Source organism: Pholcus phalangioides, unplaced genomic scaffold (genome assembly GCF_987345545.1).
Source record: "Pholcus phalangioides strain wild (caught in Gottingen) unplaced genomic scaffold, Ppha-v1.0 ptg000011l_1, whole genome shotgun sequence".
Classification (NCBI taxonomy): Eukaryota; Metazoa; Arthropoda; class Arachnida; order Araneae; family Pholcidae; genus Pholcus; species Pholcus phalangioides.
In genome coordinates, this window is record NW_028301604.1 from 4,227,684 (window position 1) to 4,247,008 (window position 19,325).

Here is a 19,325-nt window from a genome sequence, read left to right on the forward strand (position 1 = left end):
TATTTTTAACCATCTGATATTTTGAGTGTTTTGGCCACAATTTTTGATATGTGGCCTTGATTGATCAAATGATTCAAAATAAAGTTTTGGATGTTTTGGCAAAGTTTAGTTTTGGTAAGGAACGGGAATAAATATATGTTTGCTAATAACAAACAGTATCTGTCCTTACAGAAAATCTATTTTCTATAATACTAATAAATAAAAGTTGATTTTACTCACCAAAAATATAGATTTCGCAAGCTCTAGAATTTGATGTTGTGTGCCAATTTTTTATTTTTCTTTTCTTGCATACTCTATTTCTTCAAAATTGGGATTATTTTAATTTAGTGACAATCTGAAAATACTATCCAAAAAATAATAATGAAAAAAAAAAAAGTATTCAATCCACAAGTTTTGATATACAAACACATTAGTGGGAATAATCAATTGTTTCTGTTTTTGCTTGCTTTTTCATTCATAAACTTCCATTTCATTCCAGGTGAGCCAAACTGGTAGGCGTCGGCGTGTTGCTAAATCACCTATTAACATGAAACAGTATGCTAGTATGATGCCTTTACAGACAGAAGTAAAAATAAATTTGAAATCTTTATCAACTAAGGTTGCTGAAGCACAATTGGTTTTCACTATATCATGTCGACTCATAAAAGAAGGAAAAGCAACGTATGTATTGAACCACATCTGTAACTTTTATGCTTTATTCCATGCTGCATTCCATTTATATTGAGCATATTTCCACAGTTGAAGAAAGATTAATATAAACAAAAATCATATATAAACAAAGAAATCAAACAAAATGCTATTTTAATTATTTTCATTCTAATTAATTTTTATGGGCAAAAACAACACTGATTGTAAATGAGATAACACATACATAAATATATAGTGAAAAGTCTCACTACAACAATACTTTATATATAACGATTAATCCCTCTATAATGATATTTTTTCAAATCTTGTTTGAAATTGCCTATAGTCTAATGTTAGACTGCTCTCGATATGACGACATTCATTACTATGATAAACCCCTCTATAACGATATTATTTGAGGAGATTGTAAAATCTGCTACAACTTTTTTTCTATATTTGGTTAGAAATATCCTTGAGTATATTTTTAAACTAGTCACTTATTTTATTTCTTTTGAGGATGTCTATTAATATCGGTATTTGGTACCAACCGATCACTGAAAATGTTGATAAAGTTTCTGAAGTTTTCGATATCACTACTTTTTGTGTGATACACCAAAGTGTATTGAAATAAACCTTCTTACAGAGACAATACACACAAGCACATCTGAGTTTTGTTTGTTTATTTTTATCCTTGCATATTCCCAAGAGATCCATAAGATCTATCCAGGGAATTGTTAGTGTTAGTAAACATCCATGTCTGAACTGGGATTCGAACCCTGACCCACACAGTCAGAGGTTACCTCCCTAACCACTGGACTACCAGGTGGTATCATTATCAACTAATCAATTAAATTTTTTTGCAGGGAATATATATAAATACTCAAAAGCACATTTTTTGGGAATACTAACAATGCAGATTTAGAAAAAATGCTACAGCATAAATTTGATGGCACATGATGAAAATGTTGCCTCTCGATATACAATAATCCCTCTATAACAATGCTTTTTTTGGTCCATAGAATATCATTATAATATATCTATGTATTATCAGTGGGGTGTTAATTTTTTTAAAATCCACTTTCATATCAAGAACAAGGGTTTTAAAGCTAGTAGATAGATTTTCTTTATTTCAGTGGATATTAGTCACCAATAAAGTTGGCTTTTCTTGGTTTTTTTTAGTTGCAAATTCAAGTCACTTTCACTTTTCAAAAGCAGCAGACTCACAACATAAATATATACCACTTTCCCACTCATTTTTTGCGGCATTCTGGAAAAAATCAAACCATTTCTTCAGAACTTGACTACATTCAGTTCAAATTAACTTTCTCTTTTTATATCACAATATATTGACAGTAGTCATTTTCATCCTGAAAAAGTTGGAAGAATGAATTTTTCAACGCTTTAGTAATAGTGCTGGAAATAAAGCACAGACTAGGAGGGGGAGACTCAAGAGACATTCATAGTTGCTTATCGAAAACTTATAATTCTTTCGTCCAGGACTTGTACCATCTCTGGAATTCTTGGAAATAGGCAATCAAAATAAATCATTTTAGTGCCCATTTTAATTCAAGTGGTCGTCAGCCTAGTGCAGGCACGGATCTATGAGGGGAGTTTGATCAACTCAATCACACCCCTCCCCCAAGCAAAAATTCGATATCGCCCCCCAATGTGGTAATTCATGAAATTTTTGGAACTTGTATATGATAATATCACATTCAATCAAAATTACATGCATCAATGTTTTTGATTAAATAACAAATTCCAGAAAACTTTGACTGAAAAATGGAAAAAATCAAAACAGAGAAAAAGTCGGAACTGTGCCGGAAAATAGAGGACAAAATGGGAGACGTATGGTCACCCTATTCACAACAATTTGTAAAATCCCCCCTCCCAATAGCAAGTTCTAGATCTGCCCCTGGCCTAGTGAAAGCTTGTGTTTTTTTTGTCTGTTGAGAATCGTAAAAATTATGGTTTTTGTGGCAAAAATATTTATGAAAGATCACTCGTAACATATTTAGGCCACTCAAAAAATAATAATAATAACGCAGGATTCAGTTATTTCTTTTCAGCCACCTCTTTGGGCATTTTACCTGTTCTGGCATTTGTAATTTTTTTTAAAAAATCTGTTTAACACTAGAAGAACCACAACGTTCATTCTGAACGTTTTTGATCTTGCTCGATTTTCATGATGAACCAGTTCGTTTAGAATGTTGAAATTTTGTGACTTTTCCTAAATATGCTTAAATATTATGCTGTTCAATATTATAAATTTTAAAAAAGAATCGGCAGAGATAATTTTAGTTATATTTAGAAGGACAATCACCGGTCAATTTGACGAGTAACGTTATAGACACTCATAGCAGTAAATATTTTTTTGAATCATGCCATCAGATTTCCTCTAATATAGATATGCTCACTTTGGCTAATTGAAAGCATATTTAATGATAATTAATTACAAAATAAAAATATCAATATGACCAAAAATATAGTGATGCAAATCATTGAATCTTATCCGAAAGCTAGTAAAAATTTCAGCATGTGCTGATTGTTTTTCTTCATCAGGACTTGCTGAAATGCTGAAGCAGAATAATACAGTTGACGCTCGATATGACGACCCCCTTCGTTCTGTCGAAAATGAACGTTATATTGGGAAGGTCATTATATCGAAAGTATAACATATATGATATGTTTTACATATATGTCATTCTATGAAAAGATCTGAGACTTATCCTATTGGTCGTTGTAATGGAATGGGGACTATAACATGGGGTCGTTATAACGAGTGTCAACTTTACTACCTTGGTAAGTCTAATAATAAAAGATTGAAAAGAAATTTCTTGTGAAATTCATCAGGGACCCCTTTATATGAAACACGTTTGCACACAAAGATGTTACATTTTGTGTTTTCTGGATAAGAAAAAGGAAAATGCTCTTCTTCTACATTCATTGCATTGAAATATTGAAATATATATTCTCAAAATGAGAAAAAATATCTGAAACCATTGAGTTTTACAACAAAACCAAATATAGTATTGATCAGATGGCTCAAAAGCATTCCATGCATATATCGCTCATTTGCCAGTGCACATTTTCCACAACATTCAACGTAGCCTCAAAAAATGAAACAGTTAATTTCCTTCTTGTTGAAATTAGCTAAAATGCTTAGAGACCCTTATTTGCTCAGGAAACAGAATTTTGCTAGCAACAACAAGCATTACTGTACCAGGAAAAAGACAGTGATGTCATGTTCCGCTGTACAATAACAAAACAAAGGATAAATTTTCAATGCATAAAAAAATACATTTGCAGAAAATATATTTTTAATTTAACAAAGGTATTGAAAGTGTAGAAAGTATGATGTGTAAATAATAAAAAAATTTGATTAACTTAGTTATTTAGATTAATTAATTAATGATTAGGTACCATTATGCATACCTGCAGTCTTAATTTAAAAAAAAAGTCATTTAAAACCGATAAAAAAGAGGTACATGTGAACATTAACAAAAAAGAAGGTAATGATATAGGTTCATTTTAAAATATCCAGTATCCGTTCAGCGATTTCGAAATGTATTTTTTTAAGGGGATCAGAAGTACAAGTCGAACTTGGTTAATTCGAAGCTGTAGAGGGAACAGCAAAAAATAAAATTCAAATCATCCAAAATTTGAATTATCCCATTCATCTGTATAGGGCACCTAGACTTTTGCAAAAACTCTTAATAATTTTTTAGAAATGTATTGAATGCTATCATTTACTATGACACTTTCCTTGTTGCAATTCGCATTTGTATAAACCACTGTTTCCCAATGTGGGCAATGGAATGGCCCGAGGAGGGGACAATAAAATCTATGAGTATAACATAGGATCCTATGGGTTTGCTTGAGTCGGGAGTTGATGAGAGGAAAAAATTTATGAAGAAGGGGGCGTTGGAACAAAAAGTTTGGGAAACTGGTATAAACCATAAACAATCACGAAAACTATTTCATTTGTGTTCTTCTAGATTCTTTTAAACATTGTACAAAATCTTCAAGTTGATTTAGAGAATAAACAATGCGATTTTAAAACATTAACAGCCAATTTTTTTTAATATGCCATAGCTTCTGCAAGTGTTGGAATAGGGACCTCTTTTTTTCTTAGATTTGTGTTTTTTCCTTTTCATGGGAAGATTCGATGTGATTTTATTTTCTATTTTTTAACAGCATCTGTAAGCCAACTGCAATTTTTTTATAGAGTTGAACAAACATATAAATCTCACTTGTGTATGGTGAAAGTGTTGCTAAGCTACATATGATGCTAGCAAGGCACAAATCTCCAAAACATTTTCAACCAGACAAGTGACTGGGATTGCAGCACTGCTGCTTTTAACAATTCGATCTTTAGTGAAGTTGATTTACCACACACACACACTTTCGTGTTTCCCGAGTAGTAGCATGTGCATCTGCAGGTGCTATTGAAGTCATCAAAGATTCTGTGAAACTCCAGCAGTCCTTAGAAAGACAAATGCCAGTGTATGTGTGTGTAGAACTGGTAACAAAATCAATGCTTCTTGCTTGGAGCCACAATAAAAAAAAGTTCAGAATTTGTTGATTGTAATTTTTTCAATATTGGCTTTATGCTATATTCTGGAAAAGTTCAGTAAAGAAAATGACTGAAAGTCAAGAGAATTCACAGAAAATTCTGAAAAAAAAGAGACATTTTGCATGTGACGTATCTGAATCAAGGTTTAAATTACCTGAAACAGGAAAAAATTTTGAATTTAACACATAATTTCAACATTATTGAATATGAAACTGTATGGGAATTCCTAAAATTTGAATTATCTGAAACTTCTTGTGTTAATTTGTCTGTCTCACATGCATTTGATTTCCAGCTATGACTGACAGTAATTAATGTGTAATGGGGATGGCAGCATTACACAGAAACAAACTTGATGTTAGGTTCGCAACGTGTACATGCACATTCCAACATGTACCAATTCATTAGAGATTCCACAGAGGAATATGGACGAGGTGCATGTGTGGTTTAGTAGTAGTAGTAGTGTGAATGGCCACATGGATATCCATGATTGAGTTCATGTGGAATGTTCAGAATTCTGTTTAATGGAAGTATTAGTGGCACATCTAAATATTAGTGAAAAGTATATCATGGACAAGTGTTCAAGATTTGTCAAAACAGATAATTTAGAAAGATATTTAAATGAGTGAGAAAGACCTCATGACCAGAAAAAAACTTTCCATCCAGTTTTCAGTTGATGATCAAAAGATAGAACAAAAACCTACCAGCATGGGAAAAGCAATTACCTGAGCTTATCTACTTTTTTTGAAGAATGAAAATGAAATGTTTTTCTATTGACTGGAGCAAATATAAAAGTTTGTGCAATGTGGCTGATTTAAGTCGTAGAGGCCTAATGATGATTTCAATTCTTTGAATGGATGGGTCACTGGAAAAGTGTTTTTTTAAAAGATGTTATGTGAATTGAACTGTAGGAAACGCTGGACAAAAATTAAAAAAAAAAGTTTTGCCTAAAATTGTCACTTTTGTAAAAGAAATTACTCGAAGAATTGGAATCAAAATACACATTTAGTTGAGGCAAGAAAGTGGTTGATAGGGTAGATTTAATTTAATAAATATAAATTTGATAATATATTAAAATTCATTAATAATGTCAAACCTCATTTTATCTGACATACCATAAAAATCCAACTATTCTAAATCGAAAAACTGGTGTCTCAATTTTTCCAGTGTGCTGGATCATGCATGGGAATAGGGTACATTCATATTTACACTACAGCTACTTAACCAAACATGTTTCTTATGCACATTCCTTTGCAGAATTTCTAACAAATTAGTACATGCCAGAACGTGTTGTGTGAGGTATTTATATGCATGGTCCTAACATATTTATGTTGTTAGAGTTGTGCTTGTTTTGTATTCTTGCTGGCATTGACATCTGTGTTCCATATTTTAAAGTAAAGATTGTAAGTGCTTGAATTTTCATGTAAGTATCCTGTTGAAGGTCTGCCTGCTCTCTGTAGAGAGACTTTTTTTAAATGGCTCACATTAATGCCTTGAAGTGGAAAAACTGCAGAAAACCAACTTCAGCCAGCCATCACTATGCGGGGTTCAAACCTAGATTCTCATGATAAGAGTACAGCACGATGCCTGCATGACCATACAGTGGCTTATACTCACTTTGGGGGAATTTGGAAGTTTGGTGAATGCACCTACTGAACATGCACAATGCTATACCAAGGCTTTTCTTTTCTTCAATTTTACAAATTGAAGAAAAATTAGGCATTAGCCAAATTTCTTAGGAGATGGTTGGTTTTCCACCAAGAAAAATGATTCTAAATAATGTTTTTTGACTTTTCCGGGACTTAATGACTCTTAACATGTTAGAAGACACATAATTATAAAATCTAAAAATTTTGAGTCATCTTTAGCCTTTGATTTAGCCATCACCTATCATATCAGAGAAAATTTTAGGTGCCAATACCTATTTTCCCAGTTGCCATGGCAACACCCAGGGGCATAGAAAGTTTTATATAGGAAATTTTGATTTCTGAATCAGTTCTGGTGGTGCTTGGATCCATGTCACGAATTACCATGGACGCTCGAACACCCACAGCACCCTTGGCTCCGATGCCACTGGCACCACATGGGATTTGTAAAAACCCTGTGCTACATACATCTAATGTTGTAGATACACATAAAAAAAATACTAACACAACTATATTCTTCTAGAGTAAAACAATACTAAATTACGTCAGTCGCAATAAACCAGGGTTGTGGGAGGTTTAAAAGTAAAGAAAAATATAGATTTAATCATTGGCGGTGGTGTATTTTTCTGCTACACTTATGGGCATAAATCTTGCATGATTTTTGTTATCATTTCCTAAAAGTTTTATATTTATACAGGGATGAAGACATGCAAAGTATTGCCAGTCTTATGAGTATTGGAACTATCTTGGATCAAGATGTTGGTAATTTGGATGATTTTGATGAAGAAGCAGAAGGAATGATTTCAATGTCATCTAAAATTTCAGAAATAACAACACAATACAACCTTTTTCAATATAGTAGCACCCTGCTAAATGAAAATCATCTAGGTAATATGATGTTGCTTTCATCTATAATTTATTTTTTCTTAACCCCTTGACAATTGGACGAGATATCTCATCCCTGTGTAAAAAAAAATAGAAGAAATACATTCAAGCTCTCTTCCTTCTCTTCTAAAAACCTGTAAAAGAAAATTTTCTTTTTTTTCTTTACCTTAGCATTGTCTTTTTAACTTTCTCCCTCGTTATGGTTTAATGATTAAACAATTAAAAATAATAGTATAATATGCATAGGGAAAGAAATAGCTGGGACAGGAGGAAAGAATGGAAATCTGCATTTCTCTCATAATTTTCTTTAATTTTCTATGTCTAGACAGTGATGCCAGTTTTTAAGATTTATCTCTGCTAGTTCAACTGCACATAATCCAAATTTTTTGCGTAAAGCCTGTATGTAAAGGGGTTAATTGCACAATGATGGATTTTTAATTATATTTAATGTGAAACTGTTGTCATATTTAATCATAAGTACAGTAGCACCCTGACTATCTGAGCCTGAATTAATCAGATTTCTATATCCGAGATACTTTTTATAAATTGATTAAAAAATTTTGATGCAATAAAATGACATGTGAAATGCCTTGCATTGCAGCAAACTGGTTCTAAGAATGTTTATGCCAGTGTTTCAAAAAGTGGGCGATATCAAAGGAGGAATGGATCAGGAGAGTGGTAGAAGTTGCACATATAACATGGCATCCTATATTGCCCAGTTTTATAGGCTATCTATAGATATAATATTTTATTTATGCATCCTGAGAATGAATTTTTATTAGCTTATATTCAATAGTTTGCTTGTTTGGTTTTTTTCCTGTCTTTGTGTCCCCCTTTTTTTAAATTATATTATGACTCCATAAGGAAGTCACAAGATACCTGTGGTATTCTCAAATTGGGGAGAGGTTTGTTTACCCACATGTTGACAATAGCTGGTTCAACTCCTTAATTGCGCATATAGTTGGAGACATACCGCTTCATTTGAACAATTCTTTTTTGCAACCAGTTTAGTGTTTGTACAGTGATACCTTGGCTAATGAAAGTAATTCATTTGAAAATCACATTCGTTAGTGGAAATGTGATTTCCTATAGGTTTCTAAGTGAAATTATTTAATTCGTTCCAGGCTCTGCCTAAAATTTAAAAACATGTTTTATAAGAAGTGGTGTAAAAAAGACAAAGTGATTGAAGGCTCCACAGTTGGATGAAGGAAAATTTATTAGAAGACAAGAAACTGAAGATTCTTTTTTAATCCATGTACACATAATACACATGTTGCTCATATTTTTTTACACATTTACACCCAGTCGGGTATGTAGGTGTCTCTCTATGTAGTGTGGTCAACTCATTTCCATCTTATGCATTGCAGAAAAAAAGATAAGCTCTTAGAATGTCTGGGCTGTTCAGTTTGATGCCAACAGTCTTGCACTGAAAGCATGTGTGCACTGAAAGAATTTAAGTCTTGGTTACTTTTTTCCTGCATTTTCTTATAGCATCAATCTTTCATTCTATATCAAATGGCCCAAAGGTTTCATAACAAAGAAATAAGGGTATGTCTGTTTGAAAAGTGATTCAAGAGGCAGGCATAAAATTAATTGGGCTTGGGAATGGTAATTCTAGTGATGATTGGGACAAAACTTCAGCTCACAACATGGCTGTGTTATGTTAGAGTGTGCATCCATATCAAAAAAATCTTTATTAGCTGAATTTGTATTCATTTTCCAAGGCAGAAATATTGTGCAAAAAAAAAAACTTCATTAGCCAAAATATCTGTAAGCCAAGGCATTTGTTAACTGTGTATCACTGTGTGCTTCTTTTGGGGGAAGATATATGGTAAGCATATGAAGTTAAAGGTTTTTGACGCTTTAACCTACTTATATATGGTTATTCTAATCCAGAGAACTACAGTAGCGAGAACTAGTAAAAAAGAAAGGGGACTAGAGCATGTTCACACATCATTTGTAAAACTTAAACCGATCAGTATTAATTCAAGTTGTTAACAGATGTTTCAGCAGAGGCTGCTACACTTATTGTCTATAAGAAAATTGACAAAGGAGATGGTTGATGTTACAAGAGAAATCAGAAACTGTTGTACACTCAATAATGTTTGATGGGAGGTTGTTCCAGTGGGTTATTGTTCGAGGAAAGAAACTAAATTTGAAACAATCTGTGGATGCAAAAGATGGGTATCAATTTTTGCGAATTGTTAATTCTATTGGAAAATTGTGACGCTATAGTTATGAATGAAAAGGCTGTGAAGGATTTTGAACAGGAAGGTGAATTGAGAAATATGTTTAAGAATAAATTTTATTGGTAATGTTTCTTTTTTAATAGTTCCGATTTTGAAGGATTTTTCTGAGGTGCTACAAGGGAATTTCAGGTGACAAAGTTTGTGGGGAGAGACCTAAAGGGGTGGTAAAAGATGATTAAAGGAAGTCGGGGCGGGGGTAGAACTATAATGAGATTGGGAAATCGGGAAAATATCATTAGTTTTTTGATCCCAAATGTATTTAATGTTGTTTATTAGGGCAAACATGAAATAATTTAACTTTCATACCAGTATCATAGAATTTCTGGGAAGCCCTACCAATCTGTTCCCAGAGTCTCGGGTGAGAAATCCTCAGAGACGGAAATGCAACTATTTTTTAATATAAAGGCATTTTTAAGAATTTCAGTTTCCACTTTGAATTTATTGAATTTAATTATTGAGAGTCTGCATCTGATGTCTCTTTTAGAGCAGATTCTGTGACAACGGTCAATATTGTAAACTGAAATTTTAATTTCCAAAAGATCAAAGTAGTATTTGATTTTTTTTATTCAAGTATCGAGGGGGTTTCCAAGTCCGAGGGTTCTTTTGAGATGCCATGAAAAATTAAGTTGGCATGATGGGAGCTGTCCTCCAGATCAGTTACTTTGTTTACAAGGGAAGATTGGAATTCAGAAAAGTCTGATGAAAGGTCGGATACCTGTTTTTGGAGGTCTTCAATGGGGAAAATTTTTTCTTCAACTGCACTTAATTGTTGAGATAAACCGTTTAGTTGGATACTGAAAGAATCCTGTTTTTGTGAGAGAAGAGTTAGTTAATTGAGAATAGCCATTTGAGTATCTTGTATATAGGGTAGGGGCTGTTCAAGTATTACATCAGCAAATTTTTAGATATTTTTGACACCCTCTCCCCCCCTTGTCAGCAAAATTTTGCCAGCACTACCCCCACCTCCTAATGTATATTAGTGCGATCAGAAGCGTACGCGGATGTAAAAAAACATTAAACAAAAATTAAAATTTTGAAAGAAAATGCCTTTATGTTATTATAATCAATTTCTGTTAATTTCAATGCTATTTGAAGTGTAAGAACTCAAAATTTCTCTTTAAGAAATTCATTGCAACCCACCCTTCAAGCTATATATGGTAAACCCTTGACCCGCAGACCAAATGTGGCCCTGAAGGTTATCTGATGTGACTTGTCCCCTAACCAAATTTTGTAAAAATGAACTAAGGGGCACATTTACAGATCACTTAAATGACCCATGGCACAATTCCAGAGCATTTAAATCGTGAGTGGCACATTTTCAGATCACTGAAGTAGGCCCATGATCAGGGATGCCGGAAGATATTTGCTCGTGTTGCTCGAGCAATACCAATCGCTTGAATGGTATTGCTGAGCAACAACATTCAAATTCAGCCAATAGATAATTTCTAATTTAAAGTGCCCTTCCAATTATGACTAAAAATTTTTATAATTCTTAATATGGATCCTAATTTATTTGGCATTAGTTTTGCTCCCTTAAAAACATACTGACAAAAGTAAAAAACCCACTACTTTTGGCCGGTATACTGGTCCGCAAAAAGTTCGCAATGCAAATCTTGTCCACCATTTCTATTCAAAAATGGCCACACACAGTGTCTGCTTGTCTCTCTCTTTATCTCTAGCACGTTTTTATGAGCGGGATGACACCCCCACTTTGCGTTGTAATTTTGTATCTTTCCATTTCTTGAAGCCGCTGTTTCTCAAATTCTTTTTGAAGTAGAGCGCTTTCATTAGTTCAAACTAGAGCCAGACAAAACCTGACATTGCCTTCCAGTCATGGCAATCACAACTAGCGGCATTTCTTTGGAATGGCCATTGTCCAGCAGTCCAACCTACAGTAATTCAAAACACAGATTAGGCTGTACACGAAAGGACCAGATTGTGGGGAAGAGATGTCAACTCTCTTCGTAAAAAATATAATGAGGGGAAAAAAAACCGAAATTGTGTTACTCTGAACACACATATATGCCCTCTCTTTTGTTACTCATCCATCATTGCGAACCCTAAAAATGTCACCGCAAAAGACTGTTCTCCAAAACTAAACAATTAAAAAGAAAGACAGGATAGACCTTGCTCCAGGCCAGTTTTCCAAAGACCTTTTTATTCCATCAGCTTCCGAATTTGGTTGTGACCATATGGCGAAAAAAAAACCCAGTTCAGAAATTGCTTGTTGTTAAACCCATGTTCTCACATGTGCGATAAATTTTAGCCTTCCTGGTAATCCCCTCCCCCCCTGAATTTTTTCTGTCCAAAGACAAGCAGTTTTGAGATAAGTTAGAAAAGGCGATCATATTTTTACTTGCCTTTGCTTAAGATATGTGCGTTTTTCATGACCATATGATATATACATATTCGCCATCAGTGTTTATTATTGGTTATTATGGGAAGTTCTCATGCTGGGCAGAAAAGATAAAAGAATGTTTTCTCAAAGATATTGCATATGGATTCTTGATGAAGGGGAGCAGATTTTATACTTCAGTCAGTTGCCTTTTATCTTAACTACTTTCTGTATAGTATTATTACCTTTGTAATAGTGTGTTCTGTCTCTCATACCCAGAGATACTGTTTCATACCAACAATATTTTTTGTGATACCTCATGACAATGATACTCGGTACCCCGATAAGTCCTCCTTCCACGATATATTTTTGCAAATCTTGTTTAGAAATGGCCTTAGTCTAAGTAAACTGCCTCCCAGTATAACGGTAATAACTCTACAGTAGTGGTTCTTAATTTCACTCTGAAAATTAGTACAGGGTGGTTTTTTCAATACATTTCGAGCATTTTTAAAATTGGAACCATTTTTTTATGATGAATGCTTAATGAGATAAGGGCTGAGGTAACATTAAAAGGACACCATGTATATTGTTGTACCAGCTAGAACCAATAAGTGAAGAACAATTCATTAAAACTATTTCCTAAATTTCAAAAAATGCTAAAAAAGTAACTTTTTAGTTTAGTTTTTGAATTTATTGAGAAAAAGCCATAAATGTTAATAGTCGCTGAAAAAAGAAATTGAATAATAAGTAAAAGAGTTTATAAAAATTAATTAATACAGATAATTAATGTAATTTGTCGAAGGAAAAAAATAGCGAAGAGAAAATTGATTATTCAAGGAGGTGCAGGAAGGTGGGTGGTTCCATCCCGCACTTGGGGTGGGGGATGGAAAAAAGGGTAAGAGCCACTGCTCTTCAAAGATATATTTTCTTGGTCCACAGAGAACAAAAGACTTAGATTTGCTGTACCAGTGGTTTCCAATTTGTGTTCTGTGGTAATATGACATTCTATCCATTCAGTAATTCAATGGTATGATTTATTAAAAAAATTTCTTATGATAAACTGTACAACAGATTTCTTAAACCTTCTCACATCTGTGGACTGGTGAAAAAGTTTGCAGACCAAAAAAAATAAGAGAGAAATAGAATAAATTCCCAGACCTGGTGATGGCTAATGCAGAAATAAAACCCAGTATTGACAAATCTAGAGTCAAGGAACAAGAGTTTTTAATTAGTTACGACATCTGTTTCTCTTTGTTGAAACAGAGAAGTTCATATACAGTGACTGGCTGACCAAAAAAGAAAATATCACAGTGTAGCGCAGGCCTGGTGCAAGCCACAAAGAAAGTATTATAGTTCTATTTTTTCTGTTAGGCTGGACTGAGGATGAAAAAAAATTATTATCAAAACTTTTTTTCAGCTGTAATACAAACGGCACAGTAAACCGAAAATGTTTGGAAATCACTGGGCTACACTATATGTACAGTAATACATAATGTTGTGTGTGTACAACCAGAGCCACTCTTAGAGGGTGTGCAACAGGTGCGATCGCACCAGGACCCGTGATTCAGGCGATTCCGCACTTACTGTAATAGAAGTGAAAAAATATTTACAGTACATGCCTCAAATATATATATACACACTCTATCCTGCTTATAACGTTTTTGAAAAACCGTCATGAAAAAACGTTGTAAGTGGGAAAACGCTGTAAAAGGGAAATCCTATTGAAAATTAGTTAGGATTGAAACTACAAAAATAAATCGTAATAAGCCGGAAAACTTTCCAAGGGGGAATGTTATAAGCGGGGTCGATTGCCTATTTTTTTTAGTAAGCAAGGTGTCTGAGCTTCTACTGATTTGATTCTAGAATTTTCATGAATTCTGGAATTATTTCTCTCATTAATTCTGAATTTTCATGAATTTTGGGATTTTTTAAATTAACTTTGAATTTTCATGAATTCTGGGATTTTCTTCATCAATTCTGAGATTTTCCCCTTTCATCAATTGTGAATTTCAATTGATTCCAGTTTTTTTCCCATTAATTCTGAATTTGAAATCCTGTGATTTTTTCTTTCGTTAATTCAACTTTTCATCGATTCAAAATTTTAATTTTTGTGTTAAGTTAAAATTTAAATGTTTCCATATTTCTCTCAGTATTCCTGTATGCATATTCTGTGATAACGCATGAATCTTTGAATGCCGGATTTCCCCATACCCCCAATATGTATAAAATCTGGGCTAAAGAGCCCCAAAATAATTTTCGCATCAGGTTCCACGTCTGATAAAGGCAGCCCAGTGTATAGCAGTGCGTTATTAACCTTTTTTTCCATATCTGCTAGTTTTCTTGCTCCCCCCACATAATAAGTAGTTTTGTGGGCCCGGCCCAGACTTCAGTGCCATTCTTACACATGGCCCGCCTGGGCATGACTCTGGGACCTGAGGTGCATAAGAGAGTCTCATAATTAGACCTGGTGCAAAGATTTCCGAGATGTGTGTAAACTGTAAGTCGGTAAGTCCAGCCCCGTACAAGAAACCTCCTTGAAAAGGTCTCATGATGCTCTTGAGAAGCCTTAGATACCTCAAAATATATTCTGGTACTACTAAAATTGGGTCTCACCCTCATAGATAGCCAAGTACGTAACAATGATAAATTAGCAGTTCAAAATGCATTTATCGATTGTACTCAATCTCACAGTATACTCAAATGACTCGCAATATATGGGTTGGTCTGTGGTGATGGTTTTCATTTTAAATTTCGGAGGACACGGCAAATCCAATGAACATATAATTTATTTGAACTGATAGGAAAAAGTTCTAAAATGCATACTACAATTATTCAATGTCAGATTACCTATTTCACCATGATGATTTGAATTTTGAAAGAATTGACGATTAAATGGCCATTACCTCCTCCTCCTGAACAGATCATGGCCAACCGCTCTGTCTCAATGAAGGTACAGGTGATCGAAGAAACCTGGGCCATGCTAGAAAAAATGGCCCATACCATAACTGCCCAAACATTGCATGCACAGAATCCAATTTGAACTTACAATACATGCGCAAAATAAATATAATATGTAACAGATCCGCAATTAGATACCTGGTAAACTTGTTGCCAATAATATATTATATTCTGCAGACTCTTCCAATGTTGATTCAGTGGCCAAAGAGTGAATTCATATCCCAACCGGTCCCGCACATCTGCCTGGAGTATTACGGACATCCTACTTGAAAGTGGCACGTATGGTCTCCAGATAGTTATTATATTCTGTCCGAAATTTTTTATTGTTATTTTGCAAAGCAAGCACACTTCAAGCAACACCAATCATTTTTGACTTCCGGCGTCGCTGCCTGTGGCACATTCAAAGATCACTTAAGTAACCTGCGACAGTTCCAGAACACTTAAGCGATCCATGGCACATTCAGAGATCCCTTGAGTGACATGTGGCACAATTTTAGATCACTTAAGCGGTTCTACATTACTCAAGTTACTTGCTGAACATGCCCAGACTAAAGTGATCCGTGGCATAATTACGGATCACTTGAGTGAAGAGTTGCACAGTTCCGGAGCACTTGAGCAGCCCAGACACATTTCCTGAGTACTTGAAGGATCCGTGAAATATTTAGAGATAGCTGAAGTGGATCGGTAAGGGATTTATCATTATCGAGAATGTTAGTTCAGGTGCCCACAAACTAGCAAAAGATGTTTCTCGTTTTTGGTGCACAGAGTAAGATGCCATTAAGAATATTTCATATTTTCATAAAGGGTTGGTTGATGACGTAAGCATCATCCAACCCCCTCCCCCTTGTCATCAAAAGTCAGCAAATCGGAAACCCCTCCCCCATCGATGCTAACATAATACTTGAATGACCCCTTAAGTAAGATGGAAGAATTAGAATTATCAGGTGCTTTGGCTGCCTTGGAAAGGGAATTGGACCTGGTTTGTATTTGAGGAGTAGCGGGTGGGCGGATATCTTTAGGACCGGATTCGACTCAGTATCTCCAGAAAGAACAGGTGGGAAGTGGGAGAGAGTGGGGAAAATACGATGAATAGTATGGAACAACCTTCAACATGAAATGGCTAAGGTGGGGTGATTCAATTGAGAACATAGTATAGATGGAATGTGGTAAACAAAGAATAGGTAACTGTACATTTAAGGATCAGAAGATAGATGCGGGATCGACGAAAAAATATTGACAACAAAAGTGCAAAATAAAAATATTAAAATACGATATATATTATATACAGGAAAAAACTAACCCCTGAATAAAAAGTAAAACTTTTAGCATCGTAGTAGATGAAAATACGACGATCCTGTATCCAATGTGGTACAGTAGAACAATGAATTTATACCAGCTGTGAGATGCCCCTTTTGTGGAGAATGGGTTCCAGGTGGCATGAGAAAAGTCCAAGTCAAAGCTGGGGAGGCATGTTGGTTAAAGACAGAAAGAGATGACGTAGGAACATAAGGCTTGGTTTGAAGTGAGGAAAAAAATCAAGACGATAATCCAGTAGCATTCTTTCCCAACAGTGAACAATATAAAAAATGTGAGCATTCCCATCGGTGAATCACTGGTGAATCCATTAAAATAAACTAATAATAATAATATAGATAAAAATAAAACGTGTGAAAATAATTGCTTATGGTCTCCAGGGTTCCATGATGGTTAGTGTAAAAAAAACTTGTTTAATTAAATGGAAAAATATTGCAGCACCCCCCCCCCCTTTATTCTGGTAAAACCCAGATACCTTCATTTAGTGGCTAGCCACTATGTATAAGCAAAAGGGTTGAACTATAATCCTAATTAAAGCAAAGAATCTATGAATTAGAAGATAAGTAGGTTTCTTTTTTTTATGTTGAGTGTTTTGAACTGTCAGACTAAAGATATCTACAAAGTATGACTTGCATCTGTCAGCTTTATCTTCACCATGAAGAAATACTTATGTAGTATAAAAATACATGAAAAAAAGTAACTTCATCACTCACTCTTTAATGACTAGTTTTTATTTTGGAAATAATTACTTCCTTTTTTATGTACATAAAAATTTTTGAATAATCTTTAATAGTATTTTGAAAATTGCAGAATTTCTGTAAATATTCTATGTTAAAAATTTTAGAATTTTTTTTGCACCCTTTTTTTGAATAGAAATTTAAAGTGTTATTTTTTTAGATGCTGTGAAAGAAAAAGAAACATCGGTTTTTGTTCAGCCTACCATTCAAACTTTAAATGAAATTCCCCCAACTGTCACTGAGAAAGAAAATTCCATTGATAGTGCCTTATCATCTGCAAGCCTTGAGAATAATGGAAATCCATTTGAAAAGTCTAGTCCTTCCATTGAGATTATGTAAGTAATGAATGATGCAATAGCCATTGCTCAAATGATTTCAAAATTATTATTTTAGATTTGCATGTTTGCACTGAAAGTTTTTTTTTCGCTAAGCATTTTTTATCAGTTCTAAGTGTTCAGTGCAATTTGTGTTCAATGCATTGGGAAAAACATCACAGTTGTATTGGCTCAATTCTCACAAACTTTTTATTTAAAGGCCAAATACTTCACTAGTATTTTTTTTATGACAAAATTGATAATGTGGTACATTATTTATAGGACTGAATCAGTATCAAACTGCTTAGAATCAACAAATGAAAGTTTAGTTTCTTCTGCTGATGATGTTAAAAATTTGTTATCATGGTGCGAAGATGTAACAAAAAGTTTTGCTGGAGTTAAGATCACAAACATGACTACTTCTTGGCGAAATGGTTTAGCTTTTTGTGCTGTAATTTCTTATTTTCGTCCTGATCTAGTTGATTTCACATCATTGTCACCTGATAACCCATCTGAAAATTGCAAAAAGGTATGCAAGTTCATATATTTCTGTAGATATAAACTTCCTGTATTTGTTTTCATAGCATATTGTCATTGATTACTGTTCTTATGTGCATTCTGCTCGTTAGTATGTGAAACAAATATATTAAGTTAAATATAAATGATTTAACACAGTGAAACCTGTATAAAACGGAAGGTCAGGAGACTGAAATTATTTTCCATTCCTGATAAGTTTCTGTTTTATAGAGGTGCACATAAAAATATATGTGGGGCTTTGTTTCTATTGTTTATGAAACTGAAGTTTTGAGAACATCACCCTAACTTCTATAAACCAACGAGTGTTAAACAGATATGCATATTATTAGTTTGAATTTTTTCATGTTTGCTGTTTCAAATAACTATGCATTTGAAACTTCATATTTAATTTGCTGATAGTTAAACTTAGATATAAAATGTTCTCCTGAATAGCAATAAAATAAACACTTTTGTCTAAAATGAGAATTTTATGAAATGAGCGATTTATCGTAGTAAAGGATGTCAAGTATCATTGTAGCGAGGTTTGACTGTATTTAAAATAATTTTGCAATTTCATATCCTTTAAAAAAAAACAGCGACAATGAGATCAACAACCAAAAACATTTGTTAAAGAAAGATTCTACATATTTGTAACACTTAAATTTTGCTTTTTTACACCTCTACAAACTTCATTTTTGTGTTAAAATGCAATATGCATTTCTTGTTGCTGGTGGCTATCTCTACACTGAATGAAAATCTCTGCAGTAGCTAAAACACAGTATCACTAAATTGTGAACAATAATTCAGTCTCCCTCGCGTATTGCTCTCCCGAAATTATCAAACCTATTCTAAGAAATTTGAGTGTTTTTTAACAAAAGCCACAATTTTCATCATAATTGAAATGCTAAACAAGCTTTTACTAAATTTTGAATAGTAAATCTGTGCTTCATCTCAATCCCGACCCCCAGAACCGGTTCAGGTAGATAATAAGCATTCATCATTTTTCCAAGAAGTGAAGGAGTTTGCCTAACAAAAGAGGGACGGACAAGAACGACTTAAATTTAACCCATCCAAAGGACAAAAACTTGCACTTGGCCAAAAATTCTTTGTTTTACCAGGTTTTGTATTCACAAATACACTAAATATGCCTTCCACGTTAGACAGTTTCCGT

General features: G+C 33.9%; 1 protein-coding gene across 1 annotated transcript in view; it reads left to right on the forward strand.

Annotated features, from left to right (window-relative positions):
- Positions 1-19,325, forward strand: part of LOC149079959 (EH domain-binding protein 1-like) — a 119,443-nt gene that overhangs the window by 8,454 nt on the left and 91,664 nt on the right. Inside the window, exons 5-8 of the mRNA XM_089238869.1 lie at positions 479-660; positions 7,544-7,734; positions 17,485-17,659; positions 17,921-18,167. Of these exons, the coding sequence (XP_089094995.1) occupies positions 479-660; positions 7,544-7,734; positions 17,485-17,659; positions 17,921-18,167 (795 nt within the window). The remainder of the gene's footprint in view (positions 1-478; positions 661-7,543; positions 7,735-17,484; positions 17,660-17,920; positions 18,168-19,325) is intronic.